General features: G+C 51.2%; 2 protein-coding genes across 2 annotated transcripts in view; one reads left to right on the forward strand and one right to left on the reverse strand.

The window, feature by feature from the left end:
• Nucleotides 1-7,565, forward strand: part of LOC140390525 (zinc-binding protein A33-like) — a 60,499-nt gene extending 52,934 nt beyond the window's left edge. The window contains exon 6 of the mRNA XM_072475696.1: nt 6,808-7,565. Coding sequence (XP_072331797.1) covers nt 6,808-7,355 — 548 coding nt within the window. The 3' untranslated portion in view covers nt 7,356-7,565. The remainder of the gene's footprint in view (nt 1-6,807) is intronic.
• Nucleotides 7,566-7,702: 137 nt separating this feature from the next.
• On the reverse strand, nt 7,703-20,922 carry LOC140390524 (zinc-binding protein A33-like). The gene is made up of 3 exons (XM_072475695.1): nt 20,072-20,922; nt 9,131-9,364; nt 7,703-7,970 (listed from the first exon to the last, which is right to left on the reverse strand). The coding sequence occupies exons 1-3, from the start codon at nt 20,444-20,446 to the stop codon at nt 7,965-7,967; spliced, it is 615 nt and encodes a 204-aa protein (XP_072331796.1). The 5' UTR covers nt 20,447-20,922; the 3' UTR covers nt 7,703-7,964.
• Between the last annotated feature and the right edge of the window lie 1,960 nt (nt 20,923-22,882).

Genomic DNA, 22,882 nt, shown 5'->3' on the forward strand with positions numbered 1-22,882 from the left:
CCCCCGATCCCCAGTAAGTCTCTCCCCCCGATCCCCAGAAAGTCTCCCCCTTCGATTCCCAGTGAGTCTCCCCCTGATCCCCAGTGAGTCTCTCTCCCCAGATCCCCAGTGAGTCTCTCCACGAGCTCCAGTGAGACTCCCCCGATCCCCAGTAAGTCTCTCCCCCGATCCCCAGTGAGTCTCCCCCGATCCCCAGTCAGTCTCTCGCTCGATCCCCAGTGAGTCTCCCCCGATCCCCAGTGAGTCTCTCCCCAGATCCCCAGTGAGTCTCCCCGATCCCCAGTGAGTCTCTCCCCCCCGATCCCCAGTGAGTCTGTCCGGATCCCCAGTGAGTCTCTCCCCCGATCCCAAGTGTGTCTCTCCCCCCTATCCCCAGTGAGTCACTCCCCCGATCCCCACTGAATCTCTCCCCGATCCCCAGTGAGTCTCCCCACGATCCCCAGTGAGTCTGTCCCCCGATCTCCAGTGAGTCTCTCCCCCGATCCCCAGTGAGTCTCTCCCCCGATCCCCAGTAAGTCTCTCCCCCGATCTCCAGTGAGTCACTCCCCCGACCCCCAGTGAGTCTCTCCCCCGATCCCCAGCGAGTCTCTCCCCCTGATCCCCAGTGAGTCTCTCACCGATCCCCAGTGAGTCTCTCCCCGATCCCCAGTGAGTCTCTCCCTCCGATCCCCAGTGAGTCTCTCCCCCCGATCCCCAGAGAGTCTCTCCCCCCGACCCCCAGTGAGTCTCTCCCCCGATCCCCAGCGAGTCTCTCCCCCTGATCCCCAGTGAGTCTCTCCCCGATCCCCAGTGAGTCTCTCCCCCCCGATCGCCAGTGAGTCTCTCCCCCCGATCCCCAGTGAGTCTCTCCGCCCGATCCCCAGTGAGTCTCTCCCCCCGATCACCAGTGAGTCACTCCCCTGATCCCGAGTGAGTCTCTCCCCCCAATTCCCAGTGAGGCTCTCTCCAATCCCCAGTGAGTCTCTCCCCCCGATCCCCAGGGAATCTCACCCCGATCCCCAGTGAGTCTCTCCCCCGATCCCCAGTGAGAGTCTCCCCCGATCCCCAATGTGTCTCTCCCCTATCCCCAGTGAGTCTCTCCCCGATCCCCATTGAGTCCCTCCCCTGATCCCCAGTGAGTCTCTTCCCGATCCCCAGTGAGTCTCCCCCGATCCCCAGTGAGTCACTCCCCCCGATCCCCAGTGAGTCTCTCCCCCGATCCCCAGTGAGTCTCTCCCCGATCCCCAGTGAGTCTCTCCCCCCGATCCCCAGTGAGTCTCTCCCCGATCCCCAGTGAGTCCCTCCCCTGATCCCGTGATTCTCCCCGATCCCCAGTGACTCTCTCCGATCCCCAGTGAGTCTCTCCCCCCGATCACCAGTGAGTCACCCCCCGATCCCCAGAGAGTCTCTGCCCCAAATCCCCAGTAAGTCTCTCCCCGATCCACAGTGAGTCTCTCCCCCAGATCCCCAGTGAGTCTCCCCCGATCCCCAGTGAGTCTCCCCTGATCCCCAGTGAGTCTTCCCCGATCCCCAGTGAGTCTCTCCCCAGATCCCCAGTGAGTCTCCCCGATCCCTAGTGAGTCTCTCCCCCCGATCCCCAGTGAGTCTCCCCCCGATCCCCAGTGAGTCTCCCCCGATCCCCAGTGAGTTTCTCCCCGATCCCTAGTGAGTCTCTCCCCCCGATCCCCAGTGAGTCTCCCCCCGATCCCCAGTCAATCTCTCCCGATCCCCAGTGAGTCTCCCCCGATCCCCAGTAAGTCTCTCCCCCGATCCCCAGTGAGTCTCCCCCCGATCCCCAGTCAGTCTCTCGCTCGATCCCCAGTGAGTCTCCCCCGATCCCCAGTGAGTCTCTCCCCAGATCCCCAGTGAGTCTCCCCGATCCCCAGTGAGTCTCTCCCCCCGATCCCCAGTGAGTCTCTCCCGATCCCCAGTGAGTCTCCCCCCCGATCCCAAGTCTGTCTCTCCCCCCTATCCCCAGTGAATCACTCCCCCGATCCCCAGTGAATCTCTCCCCGATCCCCAGTGAGTCTCCCCACGATCCCCAGTGAGTCTGTCCCCCGATCTCCAGTGAGTCTCTCCCCCGATCCCCAGTGAGTCTCTCCCCCGATCCCCAGTGAGTCTCTCCCCCGATCTCCAGTGAGTCACTCCCCCGACCCCCAGTGAGTCTCTCCCCCGATCCCCAGCGAGTCTCTCCCCCTGATCCCCAGTGAGTCTCTCACCGATCCCCAGTGAGTCTCTCCCCGATCCCCAGTGAGTCTCTCCCCCCCGATCCCCAGTGAGTCTCTCCCCCCGATCCCCAGTGAGTCTCTCCCCCCGATCACCAGTGAGTCACTCCCCTGATCCCGAGTGAGTCTCTCCCCCCAATTCCCAGTGAGGCTCTCTCCAATCCCCAGTGAGTCTCTCCCCCCGATCCCCAGGGAATCTCACCCCGATCCCCAGTGAGTCTCTCCCCCGATCCCCAGTGAGAGTCTCCCCCGATCCCCAATGTGTCTCTCCCCTATCCCCAGTGAGTCTCTCCCCGATCCCCATTGAGTCCCTCCCCTGATCCCCAGTGAGTCTCTTCCCGATCCCCAGTGAGTCTCCCCCGATCCCCAGTGAGTCACTCCCCCCGATCCCCAGTGAGTCTCTACCCCGATCCCCAGTGAGTCTCTCCCCGATCCCCAGTGAGTCTCTCCCCCCGATCCCCAGTGAGTCTCTCCCCGATCCCCAGTGATTCCCTCCACTGATCCCGTGAGTCTCTCCCCGATCCCCAGTGTCTCTCTCCGATCCCCAGTGAGTCTCTCCCCCCGATCACCAGTGAGTCACCCCCCGATCCCCAGAGAGTCTCTGCCCCAAATCCCCAGTAAGTCTCTCCCCGATCCCCAGTGAGTCTCTCCCCCAGATCCCCAGTGAGTCTACCCCGATCCCCAGTGAGTCTCCCCTGATCCCCAGTGAGTCTTCCCCGATCCCCAGTGAGTCTCTCCCCAGATACCCAGTGAGTCTCCCCGATCCCTAGTGAGTCTCTCCCCCCGATCCCTAGTGAGTCTCCCCCCGATCCCCAGTGAGTCTCCCCCGATCCCCAGTGAGTCTCTCCCCGATCCCTAGTGAGTCTCTCCCCCCGATCCCCAGTGAGTCTGCCTCCCGATCCCCAGTCAATCTCTCCCGATCCCCAGTGAGTCTCCCCCCGATCCCCAGTGAGTCTCTGCCCCTGATCCCCAGTGAGTCACTCCCCCGATCCCCAGTGAGTCTCTCCCCCCAATTCCCAGTGAGGCTCTCCCTGATCCCCAGTGAGTCTCTCCCCGATCCCCAGTGAGTCTATCCCCCCGATCCCCAGTGAGTCTCCCCCCCCAATCCCCAGTGAGTCTCCCCCGATCCCCAGTGAGTCTCCCCCGATCCCCAGTAAGTCTCTCCCCCCGATCCCCAGAAAGTCTCCCCCTTCGATTCCCAGTGAGTCTCCCCCTGATCCCCAGTGAGTCTCTCTCCCCAGATCCCCAGTGAGTCTCTCCACGAGCTCCAGTGAGACTCCCCCGATCCCCAGTAAGTCTCTCCCCCGATCCCCAGTGAGTCTCCCCCGATCCCCAGTCAGTCTCTCGCTCGATCCCCAGTGAGTCTCCACTGATCCCCAGTGAGTCTCTCCCCAGATCCCCAGTGAGTCTCCCCGATCCCCAGTGAGTCTCTCCCCCCGATCCCCAGTGAGTCTGTCCGGATCCCCAGTGAGTCTCTCCCCCGATCCCAAGTGTGTCTCTCCCCCCTATCCCCAGTGAGTCACTCCCCCGATCCCCAGTGAATCTCTCCCCGATCCCCAGTGAGTCTCCCCACGATCCCCAGTGAGTCTGTCCCCCGATCTCCAGTGAGTCTCTCCCCCGATCCCCAGTGAGTCTCTCCCCCGATCCCCAGTGAGTCTCTCCCCCGATCTCCAGTGAGTCACTCCCCCGACCCCCAGTGAGTCTCTCCCCCGATCCCCAGCGAGTCTCTCCCCTGATCCCCAGTGAGTCTCTCACCGATCCCCAGTGAGTCTCTCCCCGATCCCCAGTGAGTCTCTCCCTCCGATCCCCAGTGAGTCTCTCCCCCCGATCCCCAGTGAGTCTCTCCCCCCGATCACCAGTGAGTCACTCCCCCGATCCCCAGTGAGTCTCTCCCCCCAATTCCCAGTGAGGCTCTCTCCGATCCCCAGTGAGTCTCTCCCCGATCCCCAGTGAGTCTCTCCCCCCCCGATCCCCAGTGAGTCTCTCCCCCCGATCCCCAGTGAGTCTCCCCCGATCCCCAGTGAGTCTCCCCCGATCCCCAGTAAGTCTCTTCCCCCAATCCCCAGTAAGTCTCTCCCCCGATTCCCAGTGAGTCTCCCCCTGATCCCCAGTGAGTCTCTCTCCCCGATCCCCAGTGAGTCTCTCCCACGATCCCCAGTGAGTCTCCCCCGATCCCCAGTGAGTCTCTCTCCCCAGATCCCCAGTGAGTCTCTCCACGAGCTCCAGTGAGTCTCCCCCGATCCCCAGTAAGTCTCACCCCCGATCCCCAGTGAGTCTCCCCCCGATCCCCAGTCAGTCTCTCACTCGATCCTCAGTGAATCTCCCCCGATCCCCAGTAAGTCTCTCCCCAGATCCCCAGTGAGTCTCCCCGATCCCCAGTGAGTCTCTCCCCCGATCCCCAGTGAGTCTCTCCCGATCCCCAGTGAGTCTCCCCCCCGATCCCCAGTGTGTCTCTCCCCCCTATCCCCAGTGAGTCTCTCCCCCGATCCCCAGTGAATCTCTCCCCGATCCCCAGTGAGTCTCTCCCCGATCCTCAGTCAGTCTCCCCTATCCCCAGTGAGTCTATCCTCCGATCCCCAGTGAATCTCCCCCCGATCCCCAGTGAGTCTCTCCCCCCTATCCCCAGTGAGTCTCTCCCCCGATCCCCAGTGAATCTCTCCCCGATCCCCAGTGAGTCTCTCCCCGATCCCCAGTCAGTCTCCCCTATCCCCAGTGAGTCTATCCTCCGATCCCCAGTGAATCTCCCCCCGATCCCCAGTGAGTCTCTCCCCCGATCTCCAGTGAGTCTCTCCCCCGATCCCCAGTGAGTCTCTCCCCCGATCCCCAGTGAGTCTCTCCCCCGATCCCCAGTGAGTCTCCCCGATCCCCAGTGAGCCTCTCCCCCCGATCCCCAGTGAGTCGCTCCCCCGATCACCAGTGAGTCTCCCCAGTGAGTCTCCCCCCCTGATCCCCAGTTAGTCTCTCCCCCCCGATCCCCAGTGAGTCTCTCCCCCTGCTCCCCAGTGAGTCTCTCCCACCGATCACCAGTGAGTCTCCCACGATCCCCAGTGAGTCTCTCCCCCTGATCCCCAGTGAGTCTATCCCCCCGATCCCCAGAGTCTCTCCCCCGATCCCCAGTGAGTCTCTCCACCTGATCCCCAGTGAGTCTCTCCCCCCGATCCCCAGTGAGTCTCTCCCCCCGATCCCCAGTGAGTCTCTCCCCCGATCCTCAGTGAGTCTCTCCCCCCGATCCCCAGTAGTCTCTCCCCAATCCCCAGTGAGTCTCTCCCCCGATCCCCAGTGAATCTCACCCCGATCCCCAGTGAATCTCTCCCCCGATCCCCAGTGAGTGTCTCCCCCGATCCCCAGTGTGTCTCTCCTCGATCCCCAGTGAGTCTCCCCCCGATCCCCAGTGAGTCACTCCCCCCGATCCCCAGTGAGTCTCTCCCCTGATCCCCAGTGAGTCTCTCCCCGATCCCCAGTGAGTCACTCCCGCCGATCCCCAGTGAGTCTCTCCCCGATCCCCAGTGAGTCTCTCCCCGATCCCCAGTGAGTCTCTCCCCGATCCCCAGTGAGTCTCTCCCCTGATCCCCAGTGAGTCTCTCCCCGATCCCCAGTGGCTCTCCCCGATCCCCAGTGAGTCTCTCCCCCTGATCCCCAGTGAGTCTCCCCCCGATCCCCAGAGAGTCTCTGCCCCCAATCCCCAGTACGTCTCTCCCCCGATCCCCAGTGAGTCTCTCCCCCCCGATCCCCAGTGAGTCTCCCCGATCCCCAGTGAGTCTCCCCTGATCCCCAGTGAATCTCACCCCGATCCCCAGTGAGTCTCTCCCGATCCCCAGTGAGTCTCCCCCCGATCCCCAGTGAGTCTCTGCCCCTGAACCCCAGTGAGTCTCTCCCCCCGATCCCCAGTGAGTCTCTCCCCGATCCCCAGTGAGTCTTCCCCCGATCCCCAGCGAGTTTCTCCCCGATCCCCATTAAGTCTCTCCCCCCGATCCCCAGTGAGTCTCTCCCCAGATCCCCAGTGAGTCTCCCCGATCCCCAGTGAGTCTCTCCTCGATCCCCAGTGAGTATCCCCCCGATCCCCAGTGAGTCTCCCCGATCCCCAATGAGTCTCTCCCCCCGATCCCCAGTGAGTCTCTCCCCGATCCCCAGTAAGTCTCTCCCCTGATCCCCAGTGAGTCTCTCCCCCGATCCCCAGTGAGTCTCTCCCCGTGCTTCAGTGAGTCTCCCCGATCCCCAGTGAGTCTGTCCCCCCCGATCCCCAGTGAATCTCTCCCCCCGATCCCCAGTGAGTCTCTTCTCCGAACCCCAGTGAGTCTCTCCCCCTGATCCCCAGTGTGTCTCTCCCCGATCCCCAGTGAGTCTCCACCCCCCGATTCCCAGTGAGTCTCTCCCCCCGATCCCCAGTGAGTCTCTTCTCCGAACCCCAGTGAGTCTCTCCCACTGATCCCCAGTGTGTCTCTCCTCGAGCCCCAGTGAGTCTGTCCCCCCGATCCCCAGTGAGTCTCTCCCCCCGATCCCCAGTGAGCCTCTTCTCCGAACCCCAGTGAATCTCTCCCCCTGATCCCCAGTGTGTCTCTCACCAATCCCCAGCGAGTCTCTAATTTTCTGTTTTTTCTCCCAGTCTCTGTGACCCTGGATGTGGAAACAGCGAATCCCTGGCTCGAGATGTCTGAGGATCTGAAGAGTTTGAGATGGACCCGGACCCAGAGGAGTCTCCCTGACACCAGGAAGAGGTTTACACACTGGGAATGTGTGCTGGGATCAGAGGGATTCACATCAGGGAGACATTACTGGGAGGTGGAGGTGACGGGGAATCGGGGCTGGGGTCTGGGAGTAGCCGCAGAGTCTGTGGAGAGGAAGGACCCAGTCAGTCTGAGCCCAGAGACTGGATTCTGGACCATTGAGTGGTTTGAGGACCAGTTTTATATAAAATCCTTTCCTCCATCCCCTCTCTCTGTCGGTCAGATCCCCGGGAAGGTGGGAGTTTATCTCAGTTATGAGTCTGGGACAGTTTCATTTTACAACGTGGACACCAAGTCCCATCTCCACACCTTCACCGGGAATAAATTCACTGAGAAACTTTATCCTTTCTTCGGGACTTGGGATGAAGACCAGTTTCTGAGAATCTGCACCGGTTCTGATCTGGATCCGGAAAGGGGCGGGGCCTAGGGGTGATGACTGTGGTAGTACCAGGTATTGCGGCACCCAAGACGCTCATGACCATTGGTCAGACCCAGGAGTCTACCATTGGCTGTTGTACGTAGCTCCGCCCTGAGAGGCGGAGTATAAGAAACTGTGCCGTCCCAGCAGCCTTCACTTTCTGTATAGAAGCTACTGGGGAAAGAGTTCTAGCAGATTAAAGCCTTCAGTTATGAATCACTTCGTTTTGAGTGTAATTGATTGCGCATCAATGACATCATCCTCGACATCACAAGGTCAAAGGTCGGGGTCAGAAATCACTATTGACAACAGGTTGTACTAAATGAGTCATTTAATTCCAAAATTGCAAAATCCCAATCAGACTGTAAATAAGAACAACACGAATAGAAATGTCAGAGAATTAAAATAAAAAGGAAATTAAATATCTTGAACTTTCGCTTCCAGTTCATTGTAGTGCCAGTTTCAGACAGAGATGGTGATGTCGAGCTGTACAAAGATCAGTGAAGTTTTACAGCGCAGTATCGCCACCTGCTGCTGGATACCTGGTACTGGCAGGAATATCAAAAACACAAAATGCTCAAACTCTCACTGATCAGACAATTCAGGCAGGACCTTTCTTCACAACTGAAAGAGAATTGAATCAGAAACAAAGGAGGGAAAATAAACATGAAGCTGGACTTTTTTTTAAGTAATCTTTATTGTCGCAAGTAGGCTTACATTCACATTGCAGTTCAGTTACTGTGAAAATCCCTAGTCACCACACTCCGGCGCCTGTTCGGATACAAAGAGGGAGAATTCAGAATGTCTAAATTTGCCAACAGCATGTCTTTCGGGACTTGTGGGAGGAAACCGGAGCACCCGGAAGTAACCCACGCATACACGGGGAGAACGTGCAGACTCCGCAGGCAGTGACCCAAGCCGGAAATTGAACCTGGAACCCTGGCGCTGTGAAGCAACAGTGCTAACCACTGTGCTGCCCTACCGCCTACTCCACTTCCATGTTCCTGTCACACACCGAGTCCATATCAGGAAATTCCACACTGCCGGTCTGGGAAATGTTCAAAAAAGCCCGGGTTGGGAGAGTGGAATTTACTAGTTTGGGATCTTCATAGAATCATAGACCTTCCAGTTCAGAAGGAGGCCATTCGGCCCATCAAGTCTGCAGCGGCCCTTGGAAAGAACACCCCACCTAAGCCCACACCTCCACCCTATCCCCGTTACCCAGTAACCCCACCTCACATTTTTGGACACTAAGGGGCCATTTAGCATGGCCAATCCACCTAACTCGCACATCTTTGGACTGTGGGAGGAAAGCACAGCACCCGGAGAAAACCCACGCAGACACGGGGAGAACGTGCAGGCTCCGCACAGACAGTGATCCAAGCTGGGAATCGAACCTGGGACCCTGGTGCTGTGAAGCAACTGTGTTAACCACTGTGCTACCCTACTGCCCATGTTCCCCGCCTCAGACCAACAGCTGGAAATGTCCACTCGGGGGAGAATGGTCTGACCATTCGGAGGGTTCCTCACTCTGGATGAAGCTGATTTTCTTCATTGTTTAATTTGATGAAACTATCCCTCTATAATATTACAGTAAACAAGCTCCAGATTTAGTCATTTCCGTGTTAAAGAGCCGTCAGTGATCCTGGGTGTGAGACAGAGGAAACCAAATGTGACAGGTGATTGGGTTGTTTTGGTCGGTGAGTTTTATATTCTAGATTTTGATGACACAACCTGCTCATTCTTCAAGACGGTGAAGGAGAGAAAAATAAATTAATAGTTACCGTTAAAAACTTGATGTTGTCCTGTTCCCTCAGCTCTTGTTCAATCTCCTGAACAGTGACTGAAAGCGATGAGATTTCCTCCGTTATCTTCTCAATCCTCTCCTTCATCTCCTGACTCTTTTTCTCTTTCTCCAGTTTCAGATCTTCCAACTCAATCCTCTCTTCCTCACGGAGAAACTGGTGAAGCTTTTCAAATTGGGCTTTAATCTGTTTCTCTGTCTTTACACTTTGGTCCTTTGGGAAATATCAGTGAGATATCAGTGAGGCCCTCCAAGCCTGCGCCGATCACGCTGCCTGTCTGTACTAAAATCTTCTACACTTCCGGGGTCCGTATCCCTCTATTCCCATCCTATTCATGTATTTGTCAACACGCCCATTAAATGTCACTATCGTCCCTGCTTCCACCACCTCCACTGGCAGCGAGTTCCAGGTACCCACTACCCTCTATGTAAAATAACTTGCCTCGTACATCTCCAAACCTTGCCCCTCTCACCTTAAACCTATGCCCCCGGTTAATTGACCCATCTACCCTGGGAAAAAGTCTCTGACTATCCACTCTGTCCATGCCCCTCATAATTTTGTAGACCTCTATCAAGTCGCCCCTCAATCTCCTTTGTTCCAGTGAGAACAAACCAAGTTTATTCAACCTCTCCTCACAGCTAATGCCCTCCATACGAGGCAACATCCTGGTAAATCTCTTCTGCACCCTCTCTAAAGCCTCCACATCCTTCTGGTAATGTGGCGACCAGAATTGAACACTATACTCCAAGTGTGGCCTAACTAAGGTTCTATACAGCTGCAACACGACTTGCCAATTTTTATACTCAATGCCCCGGCCAATGAAGGCAAGCATGCAGTATGTCGTCTTGACTACCTTCTCCACGTGTGTTGCCCCTTTCAGTGATCTGTGGACCTGTACACCCAGATCTCTCTGACTGTCAATACTCTTGAGGGTTCTTCCATTCATTGTATATTCCCTACCTGCATTAGACCTTCCAAAATGCATTACCTCACATTTGTCCGGATTAAACTCCATCTACCATCTCTCCGCCAAGCCTCCAAACGATCTAAATCCTGCTGTATCCTCTGACAGTCCTCATCACTATCCAAAATTCCACCAACCTTTATGTCGTCTGCAAACTTACTAATCAGCCCAGTTATATTTTCTTCCAAATCATATACTACAAACAGCAGGGGGCTGGTTCAGCACACTGGGCTAAATCATTGGCCAGCAGCACCGTCCAATTCCCATACCAGCCTCCCCGAACAGGTGCTGGAATGTGGTGACTAGGGGCTTTTCACAGTAACTTTATTGAAGTCTACTTGTGACAATAAGCTATTTTCATTTTTTCTTCATTTTTCATTTCAAAGGTCCCGGCACAGAACCCTGCGGAACACCACTAGACACAGCCCTCCAATCAGAAAAGCACCCTTCCATTGCTACTGTCTGCCATCTATGACCTAGCCAGTTCTGTATCCATCTTGCCAGCTCACCTCTGATTCCGTGTGACTTCACCTTTTATACCAGTCTGCCCTGAGGAACCTTGTCAAAGGCCTTACTGAAGTCCATATAGACAACATCCACTGCCCTACCTGCATCAATCATCTTTGTGACCTCCTCGAAAAACTCTAGTTCAATGTTTATGGGCAGCACGGTAGCATTGTGGATAGCACAATTGCTTCACAGCTCCAGGGTCCCAGGTTCGATTCCGGCTTGGGTCACTGTCTGTGCGGAGTCTGCACATCCTCCCTGTGTGTGCGTGGGTTTCCTCCGGGTGCTCCGGTTTCCTCCCACAGTCCAAAGATGTGTAGGTCAGGTGGATTGGCCATGATAAATTGCCCTTCGTGTCCAAAATTGCCCTTAGTGTTGGGTGGGGTTACTGATTTATGGGGATAGGGTGGTGGTGTTGACCTTGGGTAGGGTGCTCTTTCCAAGAGCAGGTGCAGACTCGATGGGCTGAATGGCCTCCTTCTGCACTGTAAATTCTATGATAATCTATGAATGGATTGAGATCCAGTTAATTAGAAATTATGATAAATTGCTGGATGATAATTTATTCTGGAGAGGGAATTCTAACTGGGGATCGAGTTGATGATATCTGAGGAAGAGTCATAGAGGGTCGAAATATTAACTCTGGGCGTGATTCACCCAAAACATTTCGAAGTGTCATTTTGGACAATTTGGCGGGTGTTTTGTGTCGGTTGCAATGGCGAGGCCGAGGCCTGCCAGATGTTGAGCCTCTTGACAAGGTTCTTCCCAGAGCTGATGCAGATGATAGGACACATTCATGGGGAAACTCACACAGACATGGGCAGAAAGTGCAAACTCCACACAGACAGTCACCCGAGGCCGGAATTGATCCCGGGACCCTGGAGCTGTGAGGCAGAAGTGCTAACCACTGTTCCACCGTGCCACCCTTAGAGGTTTCTGGAGTTCATTCCAGCTGCCCCTTCATACCATGGAGTCACCCAGGGCCCTACGGCACCCTCAGGGAGGAGGAAACGCTGGAGCCCAACCCGGACCTTCCATCAAGGAGACTACGGCGATCTCCAGTTCCTCTGAATCCCCCCTCCTGACACTAACGCATCTCAAGCGGGCAGAGCAGGGTGGCACAGGGACAGCTATGACACTGGTAAGTTGGCCAGAGCCCTCCGGTTCCAGGTCCTCCAGACAACGTCCACCAAGGGCATCAAAGGTCACATGGCGGCAGAAGACTGAGTGCTGAATTTGGTGATTTTTGAGTGCGATAGTGAGAGTTTGGTGACCGAGGGAGTATAAGGCTTCATTTTTATCTAAAGTTTAGTCTTTCTTTTATTTAGTTAATTAACTTAAAAGTTGCTGTTTGGTTTAGAAGAAGGTGAATTTTCAATCAGCTTTAAACAGGCTTCTCCTTCTTGGCACTTGCAGCTGGAGCTTGTTAATTAGTTAATTGGATTAGGCCAGTTTTTCAGAGGCTAGATTCACAGTATAAAAGTGATCCCCTACAGTGCAGACTTTGTTTGCACTGAGTGCTGAATTTGGTGATTTTTGAGTGCGATAGTGAGAGTTTGGTGACCGAGGGAGTGCTGAATTTGGTGATTTTTGAGTGCGATAGTGAGAGTTTGGTGACCGAGGGAGTTAGGTGAGGAGGGAGTAAGGTGCTCCTTTCATTTTGTTTCCGACATTTCCGCAAAGAGTGCGAAGAGAGCCAGGAGTTTACAGGAAGTGTAGCTGACTGGGAGCAGAGTCGGAGGGCGGAGATCTAGTTAGTCCACACAGCAGCTATATTCTGTAAGGTAAGAGGGGATGGAGGCTAGGCCAGTTACATGCTCCTCCTGTAGGATGTGGGTGGTGAGGGATACCACCGGTGTCCCCACTGACTATACCTGCGGGAAGTGCACCCAACTTCAGCTCCTCAAAGACCGTGTTAGGGAACTGGAGCTGAAGCTGGATGAACTTCGGATCATCCGGGAGGCAGAGGGGGTGATTGAGAAGAGTTACAGGGAGGTAACCACACCCAAGGTACAGGACAAGAATAGCTGGGTTACAGTCAGGGGGAAAAAAACAAACAGGCAGACAGTGCAGGGATCCCTCGTGGCCGTTCCCCTTCAAAACAAGTATACCGTTTTGGATGCTGTTGGGGGGGATGACCTACCGGGGGAAGGCCCTAGCGGCCAGGTCTCTGGCACTGAGTCTGGCTCTGGGGCTCAGAAGGGAAGGGGGGAGAATAGAAAAGCAATAGTTGTAGGAGATTCAATGGTTAGGGGAATAGATAGGAGATTCTGTGGTCGCGAGCGAGACTCCCGGAAGGTATGTTGCCTCCCGGGTGCCAGGGCCAGGGATGTCTCGGATCGTGTCTTCAGGATCCTTAAGGGGGAGGGGGAGCAGCCAGAAGTCGTGGTGCACATTGGTACCAACGACATAGGTAGGAAAAGGGGTGTGGAGGTAATAAACAAGTTTAGGGAGTTAGGCTGGAAGTTGAAAGCCAGGACAGACAGAGTTGTCATCTCTGGTTTGTTGCCGGTGCCACGTGATAGCGAGGCTAGGAATAGAGAGAGAGTGCAGTTGAACACGTGGCTGCAGGAATGGTGTAGGAGGGAGGGCTTCAGGTATTTGGATAATTGGAGCGCATTCTGGGGAAGGTGGGACCTGTACAAGCAGGACGGGTTGCACCTGAACCAGAGGGGCACCAATATCCTGGGAGGGAGGTTTGCTAGTACTCTTCGGGAGGGTTTAAACTAATTTGGCAGGGGAATGGGAACCGGATTTGTAGTCCAGCAACTAAGGTAGCCGATATTCAGGACGCCAAAGCTTGTAATGAGGCAGTGGGGAAGGGAACACTGACAAAGGAGAGTATTTGCAGGCACGGAGATGGATTGAAGTGTGTATACTTCAACGCAAGAAGTATCAGGAATAAGGTGGGTGAACTTAAGGCATGGATCGGTACTTGGGACTACGATGTGGTGGCCATCACGGAAACTTGGATAGAAGAGGGGCAGAAATGGTTGTTGGAGGTCCCTGGTTATAGATGTTTCAATAAGATTAGGGAGGGTGGTAAAAGAGGTGGGGGGGTGGCATTATTAATTAGAGATAGTATAACAGCTGCAGAAAGGCAGTTTGAGGAGTATCACCCTATTGAGGTAGTATGGGTTGAAGTCAGAAATAGGAAAGGAGCAGTCACCTTGTTAGGAGTTTTCTATAGGCCCCCCAATAGTAGCAGAGATGTGGAGGAACAGATTGGGAAACAGATTTTGGAAAGGTGCAGAAGTCATAGGGTAGTAGTCATGGGCGACTTTAACTTCCCAAATATTGAGTGGAAACTCTTTAGATCAAATAGTTTGGATGGGGTGGTGTTTGTGCAGTGTGTCCAGGAAGCTTTTCTAACACAGTATGTAGATTGTCCAACCAGAGGAGGGGCAATATTGGATTTAGTACTGGGTAATGAACCAGGGCAAGTGATAGATTTGTTAGCGGGGGAGCATTTTGGAGATAGTGACCACAATTCTGTGACTTTCACTTTAGTAATGGAGAGGGATAGGTACGTGCAACAGGGCAAGGTTTACAATTGGGGGAAGGGTAAATACGATGTTGTCAGACAAGAATTGAAGTGCATAAGTTGGGAACATAGGCTGGCAGGGAAGGACACAAGTGAAATGTGGAACTTGTTCAAGGAACAGGTGCTACGTGTCCTTGATATGTATGTCCCTGTCAGGCAGGGAAGAGATGGGCGAGTGAGGGAACCATGGTTGACAAGAGAGGTTGAATGTCTTGTTAAGAGGAAAAAGGTGACTTATGTAAGGCTGAGGAAACAAGGTTCAGACAGGGCATTGGAGGGATACAAGATAGCCAGGAGGGAACTGAAGAAAGGGATTAGGAGAGCTAAGAGAGGGCATGAACAATCTTTGGCGGGTAGGATCAAGGAAAACCCCAAGGCCTTTTACACATATGTGAGAAATATGAGAATGACTAGAGCGAGGGTAGGTCCGATCAAGGACGGTAGCGGGAGATTGTGTATTGAGTCTGAAGAGATAGGAGAGGTCTTGAATGAGTACTTTTCTTCTGTATTTACAAATGAGAGGGGCGATATTGTTGGAGAGGACAGTGTGAAACAGATTGGTAAGCTCGAGGAAATACTTGTTAGGAAGGAAGATGTGTTGGGCATTTTGAAAAACTTGAGGATAGACAAGTCCCCCGGGCCTGACGGGATATATCCAAGGATTCTATGGGAAGCAAGAGATGAAATTGCAGAGCCGTTGGCAATTATCTTTTCGTCCTCACTGTCAACAGGGGTGGTACCAGGGGATTGGAGAGTGGCGAATGTCGTGCCCCTGTTCAAAAAAGGAACTAGGGATAACCCTGGGAATTACAGGCCAGTTAGTCTTACTTCGGTGGTAGGCAAAGTAATGGAAAGGGTACTGAAGGATAGGATTTCTGAGCATCTGGAAAGACACTGCTTGATTAGGGATAGTCAGCACGGATTTGTGAGGGGTAGGTCTTGCCTTACAAATCTTATTGAATTCTTTGAGGAGGTGACGAAGCATGTGGATGAAGGTAAAGCAGTGGATGTAGTGTACATGGATTTTAGTAAGGCATTTGATAAAGTTCCCCATGGTAGGCTTCTGCACAAAGTAAGGAGGCATGGGATAGTGGGAAATTTGGCCAGTTGGATAACGAACTGGCTAACCGATAGAAGTCAGAGAGTGGTGGTGGATGGCAAATATTCAGCCTGGATCCCAGTTACCAGTGGTGTACCGCAGGGATCAGTTCTGGGTCCTCTGCTGTTTGTGATTTTCATTAATGACTTGGATGAGGGAGTTGAAGGGTGGGTCAGTAAATTTGCAGACGATACGAAGATTGGTGGAGTTGTGGATAGTAAGGAGGGCTGTTGTCGGCTGCAAAGAGACATAGATAGGATGCAGAGCTGGGCTGAGAAGTGGCAGATGGAGTTTAACCCTGAAAAGTGTGAGGTTGTCCATTTTGGAAGGAGAAATATGAATGCGGAATACAGGGTTAACGGTAGAGTTCTTGGCATTGTGGAGGAGCAGAGAGACCTTGGGGTCTATGTTCATACATCTTTGAAAGTTGCCACTCAAGTGGATAGAGCTGTGAAGAAGGCCTATGGTGTGCTCGCGTTCATTAACAGAGGGATTGAATTTAAGAGCCATGAGGTAATGATGCAGCTGTACAAAACCTTGGTAAGGCCACATTTGGAGTACTGTGTACAGTTCTGGTCGCCTCATTTTAGGAAGGATGTGGAAGCTCTGGAAAAGGTGCAAAGAAGATTTACCAGGATGTTGCCTGGAATGGAGAGTAGGTCTTACGAGGAAAGGTTGAGGGTGCTAGGCCTTTTCTCATTAGAGCGGAGAAGGATGAGGGGCGACTTGATAGAGGTTTATAAGATGATCAGGGGAATAGATAGAGTAGACAGTCAGAGACTTTTTCCCCAGGTGGAACACACCATTACAAGGGGACATAAATTTAAGGTGAAAGGTGGAAGATATAGGAGGGATATCAGAGGTAGGTTCTTTACCCAGAGAGTAGTGGGGGCATGGAATGCACTGCCTGTGGAAGTAGTTGAGTCGGAAACATTAGGGACCTTCAAGCAGCTGTTGGATAGGTACATGGATTACGGGAAAATGATATAGTGTAGATTTATTTGTTCTTAAGGGCAGCACGGTAGCATTGTGGATAGCACAATTGCTTCACAGATCCATGGTCCCAGGTTCGATTCCAGCTTGGGTCATTGTCTGTGCGGAGTCTGCACGTCCTCCCCGTGTCTGCGTGGGTTTCCTCCGGGTGCTCCGGTTTCCTCCCACAGTCCAAAGATGTGCGGGTTAGGTGAATTGGCCAATGATAAATTGCCCTTAATGTCCAAATTGCCCTTGGTGTTGGGTGGAGGTGTTGAGTTTGGGTAGGGTTCTCTTTCCAAGAGCTGGTGCAGACTCAAGGGGCCGAATGGCCTCCTTCTGCACTGTAAATTCAATGATAATCTATGATTAATCTAGGACAAAGGTTCGGCACAACATCGTGGGCCGAAGGGCCTGTTCTGTGCTGTATTTTCTATGTTCTATGTTCTTAAGACAGCAGACTGGCTCCATCTCTGAGGTGTATCTTGGGGACACACCTAGACATAGCAGCAGACCACGTTAAGATCAAGAAGAGTGAGGAGTATGAGTGGGTACTGGTGAGGTTACTATCTGTAGCTCGGGGGAATGGAAATTGTCACATTCCAATGTTGACTATTGAAACATGTCACCCCTGAGGATGGATGTGAGCGGTGGGCAGCAGAAGGACAGGAGTCAGACTTTATCAGATCCTGTGGAGCATCAGGGTTTTCCTCACAGCGAGTGATTATCACTCTCCTGCCTTGTGTAGGGTTCAATATGTCCCATTTTAACCTCTTAGTTCTGGGATCATCCTTGTGGTTATTTTTGCACTGTTTCCATTGCCTCTTTATAATTATTATAACCGAGACCAGAATTCTGCAAAGTAAGATTCTGCCAGTGTTTACAGAATGTGGAACAAAATAAGCTGAGAAATACGTGAATGTGGCCAATGTTTCCTCATAGTCACTTGTTGCAGTGATCCAGTCCCCATCCTTGACTTGGACTGAGGTTTGCAGAGCTTCCTGAACAAAAACATTCATCAGTTGGTTCAATTTTCAGAAATAAACACCCAAAAATTAAATACAATTCTGTTGAAATGATCATTCTGAGAGAGTTGCTGTATTATTGTACAGCTTCATTTGTTGCCTGTGTAAAACTGGTGCTTGGGATGAGCTTCAGGAAGCTCCTGACTTTCTGTTTCCATTGAAATTAAGAATATGTCACTCGAATTATGAAGTTGTAACAGAGGCTTGGATTTTTATTGTTTTAAACTGATTTAAAATAGTATTCAGCAATTATCGCTGCGGTTGTGAGGAAAAAGAAGAGAACTTGTGTTTGTTAAGTTGCTGTTTGTGTGTTAGTGTGTAGGTGATCTTTCCTTGTCTGAATCTGTTTCTAGAGCCTGTGTCATTGAGTCACCCTCTTGTTCCTTATTTCAAAGCTGCCCGTTTAATGTATTTGGAGCTGTATGTATTTTGAATTCGGTTGAGGAGCGGGATAAGCTGTAAAGCAATCGTTTGAGCGTAGGATTGGCAATTCCGGGGCAATGGAAAAGCTCCCTGTGGCTGCAGAGGAACATTAAACTTACTGGATATACATTTGCTCAAGAATTTACCTTTTCTTTGCGTTTTCACAACAGCTTTTGAAGAAAGAAGAATGAGGCCGACTGTCTCAATCCACTGCCTTTGAAAACTCTATTTTTATTTTCAATTTGTTGAGATTGAATGAAAGTATCATGCTGGGAATTCCCTTTGTGTGAGCGGAGGCCTCCGTCGATGGAAGGCGGCACGTTAGCACAGTGGTTAGCACTGTGGCTTCACAGCGCCAGGGTCCCAGGTTCGATTCCCCGCTGGGTCACTGTCTATGCGGAGTCTGCATGTTCTCCCCATGTCTGCGTGGGTTTCCTCCGGGTGCTCCAGTTTCTTCCCAGAAGTCCTGTAAGACGTGCTTGTCAGGTGAATTGGACATTCTGAATTCTCCCTCTGTGTACCCGAACAGGCGCCGGAGTGTGGCGACTTGGGGCTTTTCACAGTTACTTCATTGCAGTGTTAATGTAAGACTACTTGTGACAATAATAAAGATTATTATTATTATTGGGCTTAGCATAATCCTGGGCGCTCTGAGCTCACTTTGGAAAAAACAAAGGGCTGTCAATTGGAATTTGAAGTCAGTGTTCTTTGTTTGAGGAGCCTGTGTGCCCGCCTTCCTCCGTTGTTAAGGGCAGTGATCGGGTCATTACATTTGAAAACTTTTGTTCTGTTTTTTCCCCAACTGGTAGAGATTTCACTGTTTTCTCTAAATTCATTACACATCAAACTTGCTGATTGGGAATTTTCATATCGCGGAGATTGTGCATTTTAATTTTCTTTTAAATGGACAGATACATCTGGACCAAATTATCTTGTTTGGCTCCAGGCCGAGTGTATCTTTGCGCTTTTGATTTAAATACAGATTATCACAAGTCACAACCAACAGGTCGAGAAGCTTCAAGACTTCCACGGTTTCTATCACAACATCGTGGCAATGAGGGACCCAGAGGCTTTGCCTTTTGTGAAAAGGGTTAACTCAATCAGACTTAGCTGTTGCCCTTTCGGGAAAAATGATTGTGATTAGTTCCATTTAACTTCCACACTGATTCAAATGTCTCATAATTTGACTGTTCCCTTGAAACTACCAGGCCAGGAGACAATTGTTCTCCAGATCGAATTGATGAAATAAATTGAGTGAAAATAGCAACTCATATAAAAGGGGATAAAAATCAAAATTACATTTTTGCCAAATAAAAGGCAAAAGGAGTTAGTCTGGATGGGTTTTTGAGTTTCAAAGCCCTCTTGTTCGAAAAGAGGTAAATTAATCATTCTCAGCTGACAATGTCACCATTTGAATCTGGGATATTTTATGGAAGTAATTTTTTTTTTAAAGTTACCCATACTGAGTGAATGTTAACTCAGGGAATGAATACATGAACATGTAAAATCCGTGTTTTGAATTCTGTGTACTTAACTGCAAATAGGTTTGAAGTGAATGACTGTGTGGAAAAGGATAAGGGCTGTTACGTGTTCGAGCGTGAGGTGATCTACAGGTGGGGAGATGATGTTAAATTTGGGGAGTGTCAATGAAGCTGTAACAGATGGTGGGAATCTTCAATCACTTAATTCTCTGCATTTAGGGAATGGAAGTCAAAACCTGAGAGGAATAAAATATAGTATTCGTGTAGATCACGGCATTGAGAAACTAAGAAAGAAGAACGAGAACAATGATGAGGTAATGGAGGAGTCTCCTCTACAATATAAGCTGGCATAAAAATGTGTTTACGTTACTTTTACCTGGACGGAGTCACTTAAACCTTATGGGGACATAGCTTGGGAATGCTAACGGACACTAAGGGTTTGGAGAGATGACTATTGAGAATTTAGGTTTACAATGATCGCTGTAACACAAACAAACATGTTAAAAAAGTCGGATATATGGGAAATAGACACACATAAATGATCAAACTTCAAGCTGAACGTTCCTGAAAGGGAAACGGCAAGACTACACACAATTCAATACGTGTCTAATTTCACTTTATAACTCTCCTGTGAAGGGACTGAGGGTATTTTATTCCATTAACATCGCCATATAACTATAAGTTGTTGTTAATCACCTCCTATTAAAGTGGTGTTTAGACTAAAGTGAAATTCCTTCCCTTTCTGTCCCTGGTTCCTGAAGCAGTCACACAAATAACAGTTCATCCAAAGACTGAGTAATTAAATAATAAACATTGAGAGACACTCAAACCCAAATCTATGAATGTTCCCTGTTCAGGATTCCGGTATCTGTTTCTGTATTTTATTTTATACAAGATCTCCTCACCTTAAACTCCTCAGCAGCTTCTTCCACTGGCAGCAACTCGTGGTTTTGTTGATTTTTTGAACTCTGACAAACAACACAGATGGGCTGATTGTCAGTTTTACAAAATAATTTCAGCTTCTCCTTGTGACGGCTGCATTCCTGCTGAATTTTATCACCTTTATCACTTTTTACAAACATTTCCACGATGTTGGAGAGGGTGCGGATTGGTCTCAGATCCCTGGATGGATTCTCCTTCCTACAGATGGGACAGGAGGTGGTGCCAGCTTCCTCCCAGTACTGGGTTATACAGGATCGACAGAAGCTGTGATCACAGTCGAGTAAGACAGGATCTTTATACAGATCATGGCAAACAGCACAGGAAAGATCTTCTTCCATCTCGAAGGGCTGATCACCTTGTTCTGTGCTCCAAGTAAAATGGTGATCGGAGTTCAGTGAAAGAATTTTGGTCTTATTTCCTGATTCCAGCAGCAACTTTATAAACCACAGCCCAGAAAGGGGTGAGGAAAATATAAATACATTGCAGATAAACAAGATTAATTCACTAATTTTGCTGGGATTTTGCCACCCTGACAGGCCTGACTGTGTCTCTGCTGCTGTAAAAATGGAGATATGTTCTTCCCTGTATAATTGAGTAACAGTCAATCTGTCCAGACTCTTCCTGTTTGCTCCTCACTCACTGACTCTCCCACAGGCTGACTCTCTCCCTCTCACAACCCTCCCACTCACCGCTTCCCTAACCTGACCTTCCCAATCGCTGCTTCCTCTCCTGAACACTCTGCTGTGAGAGAGGGTTAAAAGAAGGTCGGCAATAGGGAGTGAGCAGGTGAAAGGTCCGCAAGCTGGAGAGTCAGGCATGGAAGAAGCGAATGTGAGAGAGTCTCAGGGAATGTAACAGACAGCTCCAAATTGGCACGAATCAGGTCACGCACACTCCGTGGGCCCCGGCACATTAACCACCGTAAAATTAAAATCACACAGTGCGGTTCCACACCCAAATTCATGCACGGATTTCTACCCCTTGAAGATATTACTCACGTACAAGTAGAATTCCGACTTGTTGACTAAAGATTTGGGCTAAAAATCTCGATCTTCACACAAGTAAATACGGCACATCCTTTTGTGAGGCAGAAAAAGATCGGCACGGTAGCACAGTGGGTAGCACTGTTGCTTCACTGCTCCAGGGTCCCAAGTTCGATTCCCGGCTTGGGTCACTGTGCGGAGTCTGCACGTTCTCCCCGTGTCTGCGTGGGTTTCCTCCGGGTGCTCCGGTTTCCTCCCACAAGTCCCGAACGACGTGCTGTTAGGTAATTTGGACATTCTGAATTCTCCCTCTGTGTACCCAAACAGGAGCCGGAGTGTGGCGACGAGGGGATTTTCACAGTACCATCATTGCAGTGTTAAAGTAAGCCGACTTGTAACAATAAAGATTATTATTATTAAGTGTTGCTGCTGGTACTTCCGTTGGGAGCGCTATTCAGTGAGCGAGCCAGGACATGCAAATGGGCCAGCACTTTGTCGGTGCAAACTCAGAGCAATTCCCGGCCCAGCAGGCGTTGTAACGACTGGAGCCAGTGTTAGCGCCAAAGAGTCTGGCCGCTGGAATTGTTTTTAAGCGCTCCACTCACCACATACTCACTGTCGCCATGAAGGTGGCACACAGAAGACCTGCCACCCGAGATCGGGAGCCCGAGGTGGACCCGCCGCTCCATGCCAGTGAGGAGAAGAGGGACACCCTGCTTCCCCAGGGTGGGCCGCAGACTCAAGCCTTTCCTCCTGAACAGTGCCTGGGAGGTGGTTGCTGAGGCAGTCAGTGCTGCCAGCCTCACCAGGTGGAGACAGCTGGTGATCCTGAGTGTGATAACCTGCATGGGACTCTTCCAACTGGGGATGATTGTTCCACCATGTTTATTGGGGCCGTGAGTTAATCCAGCGGCAATATAAAAGGTCAGCCTCTGTCGAGCTGATCAGAAAGCAGTGACGACCCGGTGATGTGTAAACCGGGCCCTATGACTCGATGGGCCGAATGGCCTCCTTCTGCACAGTAAAATTCGATGTCAGTGCTGCTGTGAAGCTGCATGATCATCTCTCTGTAAACTTGTCGGACTCCCCTCGTCATTCTTACAATATTATAATTCTATAAACAGAATTTAAACAAAAAGGCCAAAAAAAGCTCAGAAGATTTATCAAGTTAGTTTGATATATTGAAATTTTTATTCAAACTCCTCTTGTTGACAGGAACAAGTGGAAAGTGTCACCGTGCTGACTGACTCCTCCCCCACCCCAAGCGTTTTTCCACAGTACAGAAGTAATCAGCTCCTTTTTGCTATTTGCACATTGCATTGCTCAATGTAAACCTGCTGGATCTGTTTTATTGAGCAATAGCAGATTGGTCACCCTTGTGAAAGTTCTTGTGCAACAAGTTCTTTGCTGTGCTGGGGAATTTGATCTGATTGATAGTGAGAATAGCGCGGGGTAAACAAAGAGGTTTATTGGAAACAACAATGAGGTTTAATTATATGCAGGCACAGAGGGATATCATGCAGGTCCTTTACTCCTTGACTCCCAAGTCCACACTGTCCGGGCCCCTGCTCCCAGAGCCCTGCGCTTTTTTCCCATTGGTCGGGGTTCATGCGCACCTACGGGGCTGGCCGAGAGTGAGTCACGTCGCCTGAGAAAGATTGCCCCTTAAAGGGGCCATGCTACCACAAGAATGAAGCATGATTTGTGGGTCAGATGATGGATTAAATGTTCACTGTTTTCGGGATAGAGCAGAAAGTCCACGTCACAAACTATACACATTGATCAGGCTCG

This window comes from Scyliorhinus torazame, chromosome 14, assembly GCF_047496885.1.
Source record: "Scyliorhinus torazame isolate Kashiwa2021f chromosome 14, sScyTor2.1, whole genome shotgun sequence".
NCBI classification, from domain to species: Eukaryota; Metazoa; Chordata; class Chondrichthyes; order Carcharhiniformes; family Scyliorhinidae; genus Scyliorhinus; species Scyliorhinus torazame.

Coding starts and splice junctions, on each gene's coding strand:
- LOC140390524 (XM_072475695.1), bottom strand. CDS start 20,446: ATGGAAGAAGATCTTTCCTGTGCTGTTTGCCATGATCTGTATAAAGAT. Junction 9,365..20,071: donor AAGCTGCTGAGGAGTTTAAG/GTGAGGAGATCT, acceptor TATTTCCCAAAG/GACCAAAGTGTAAAGACAGA.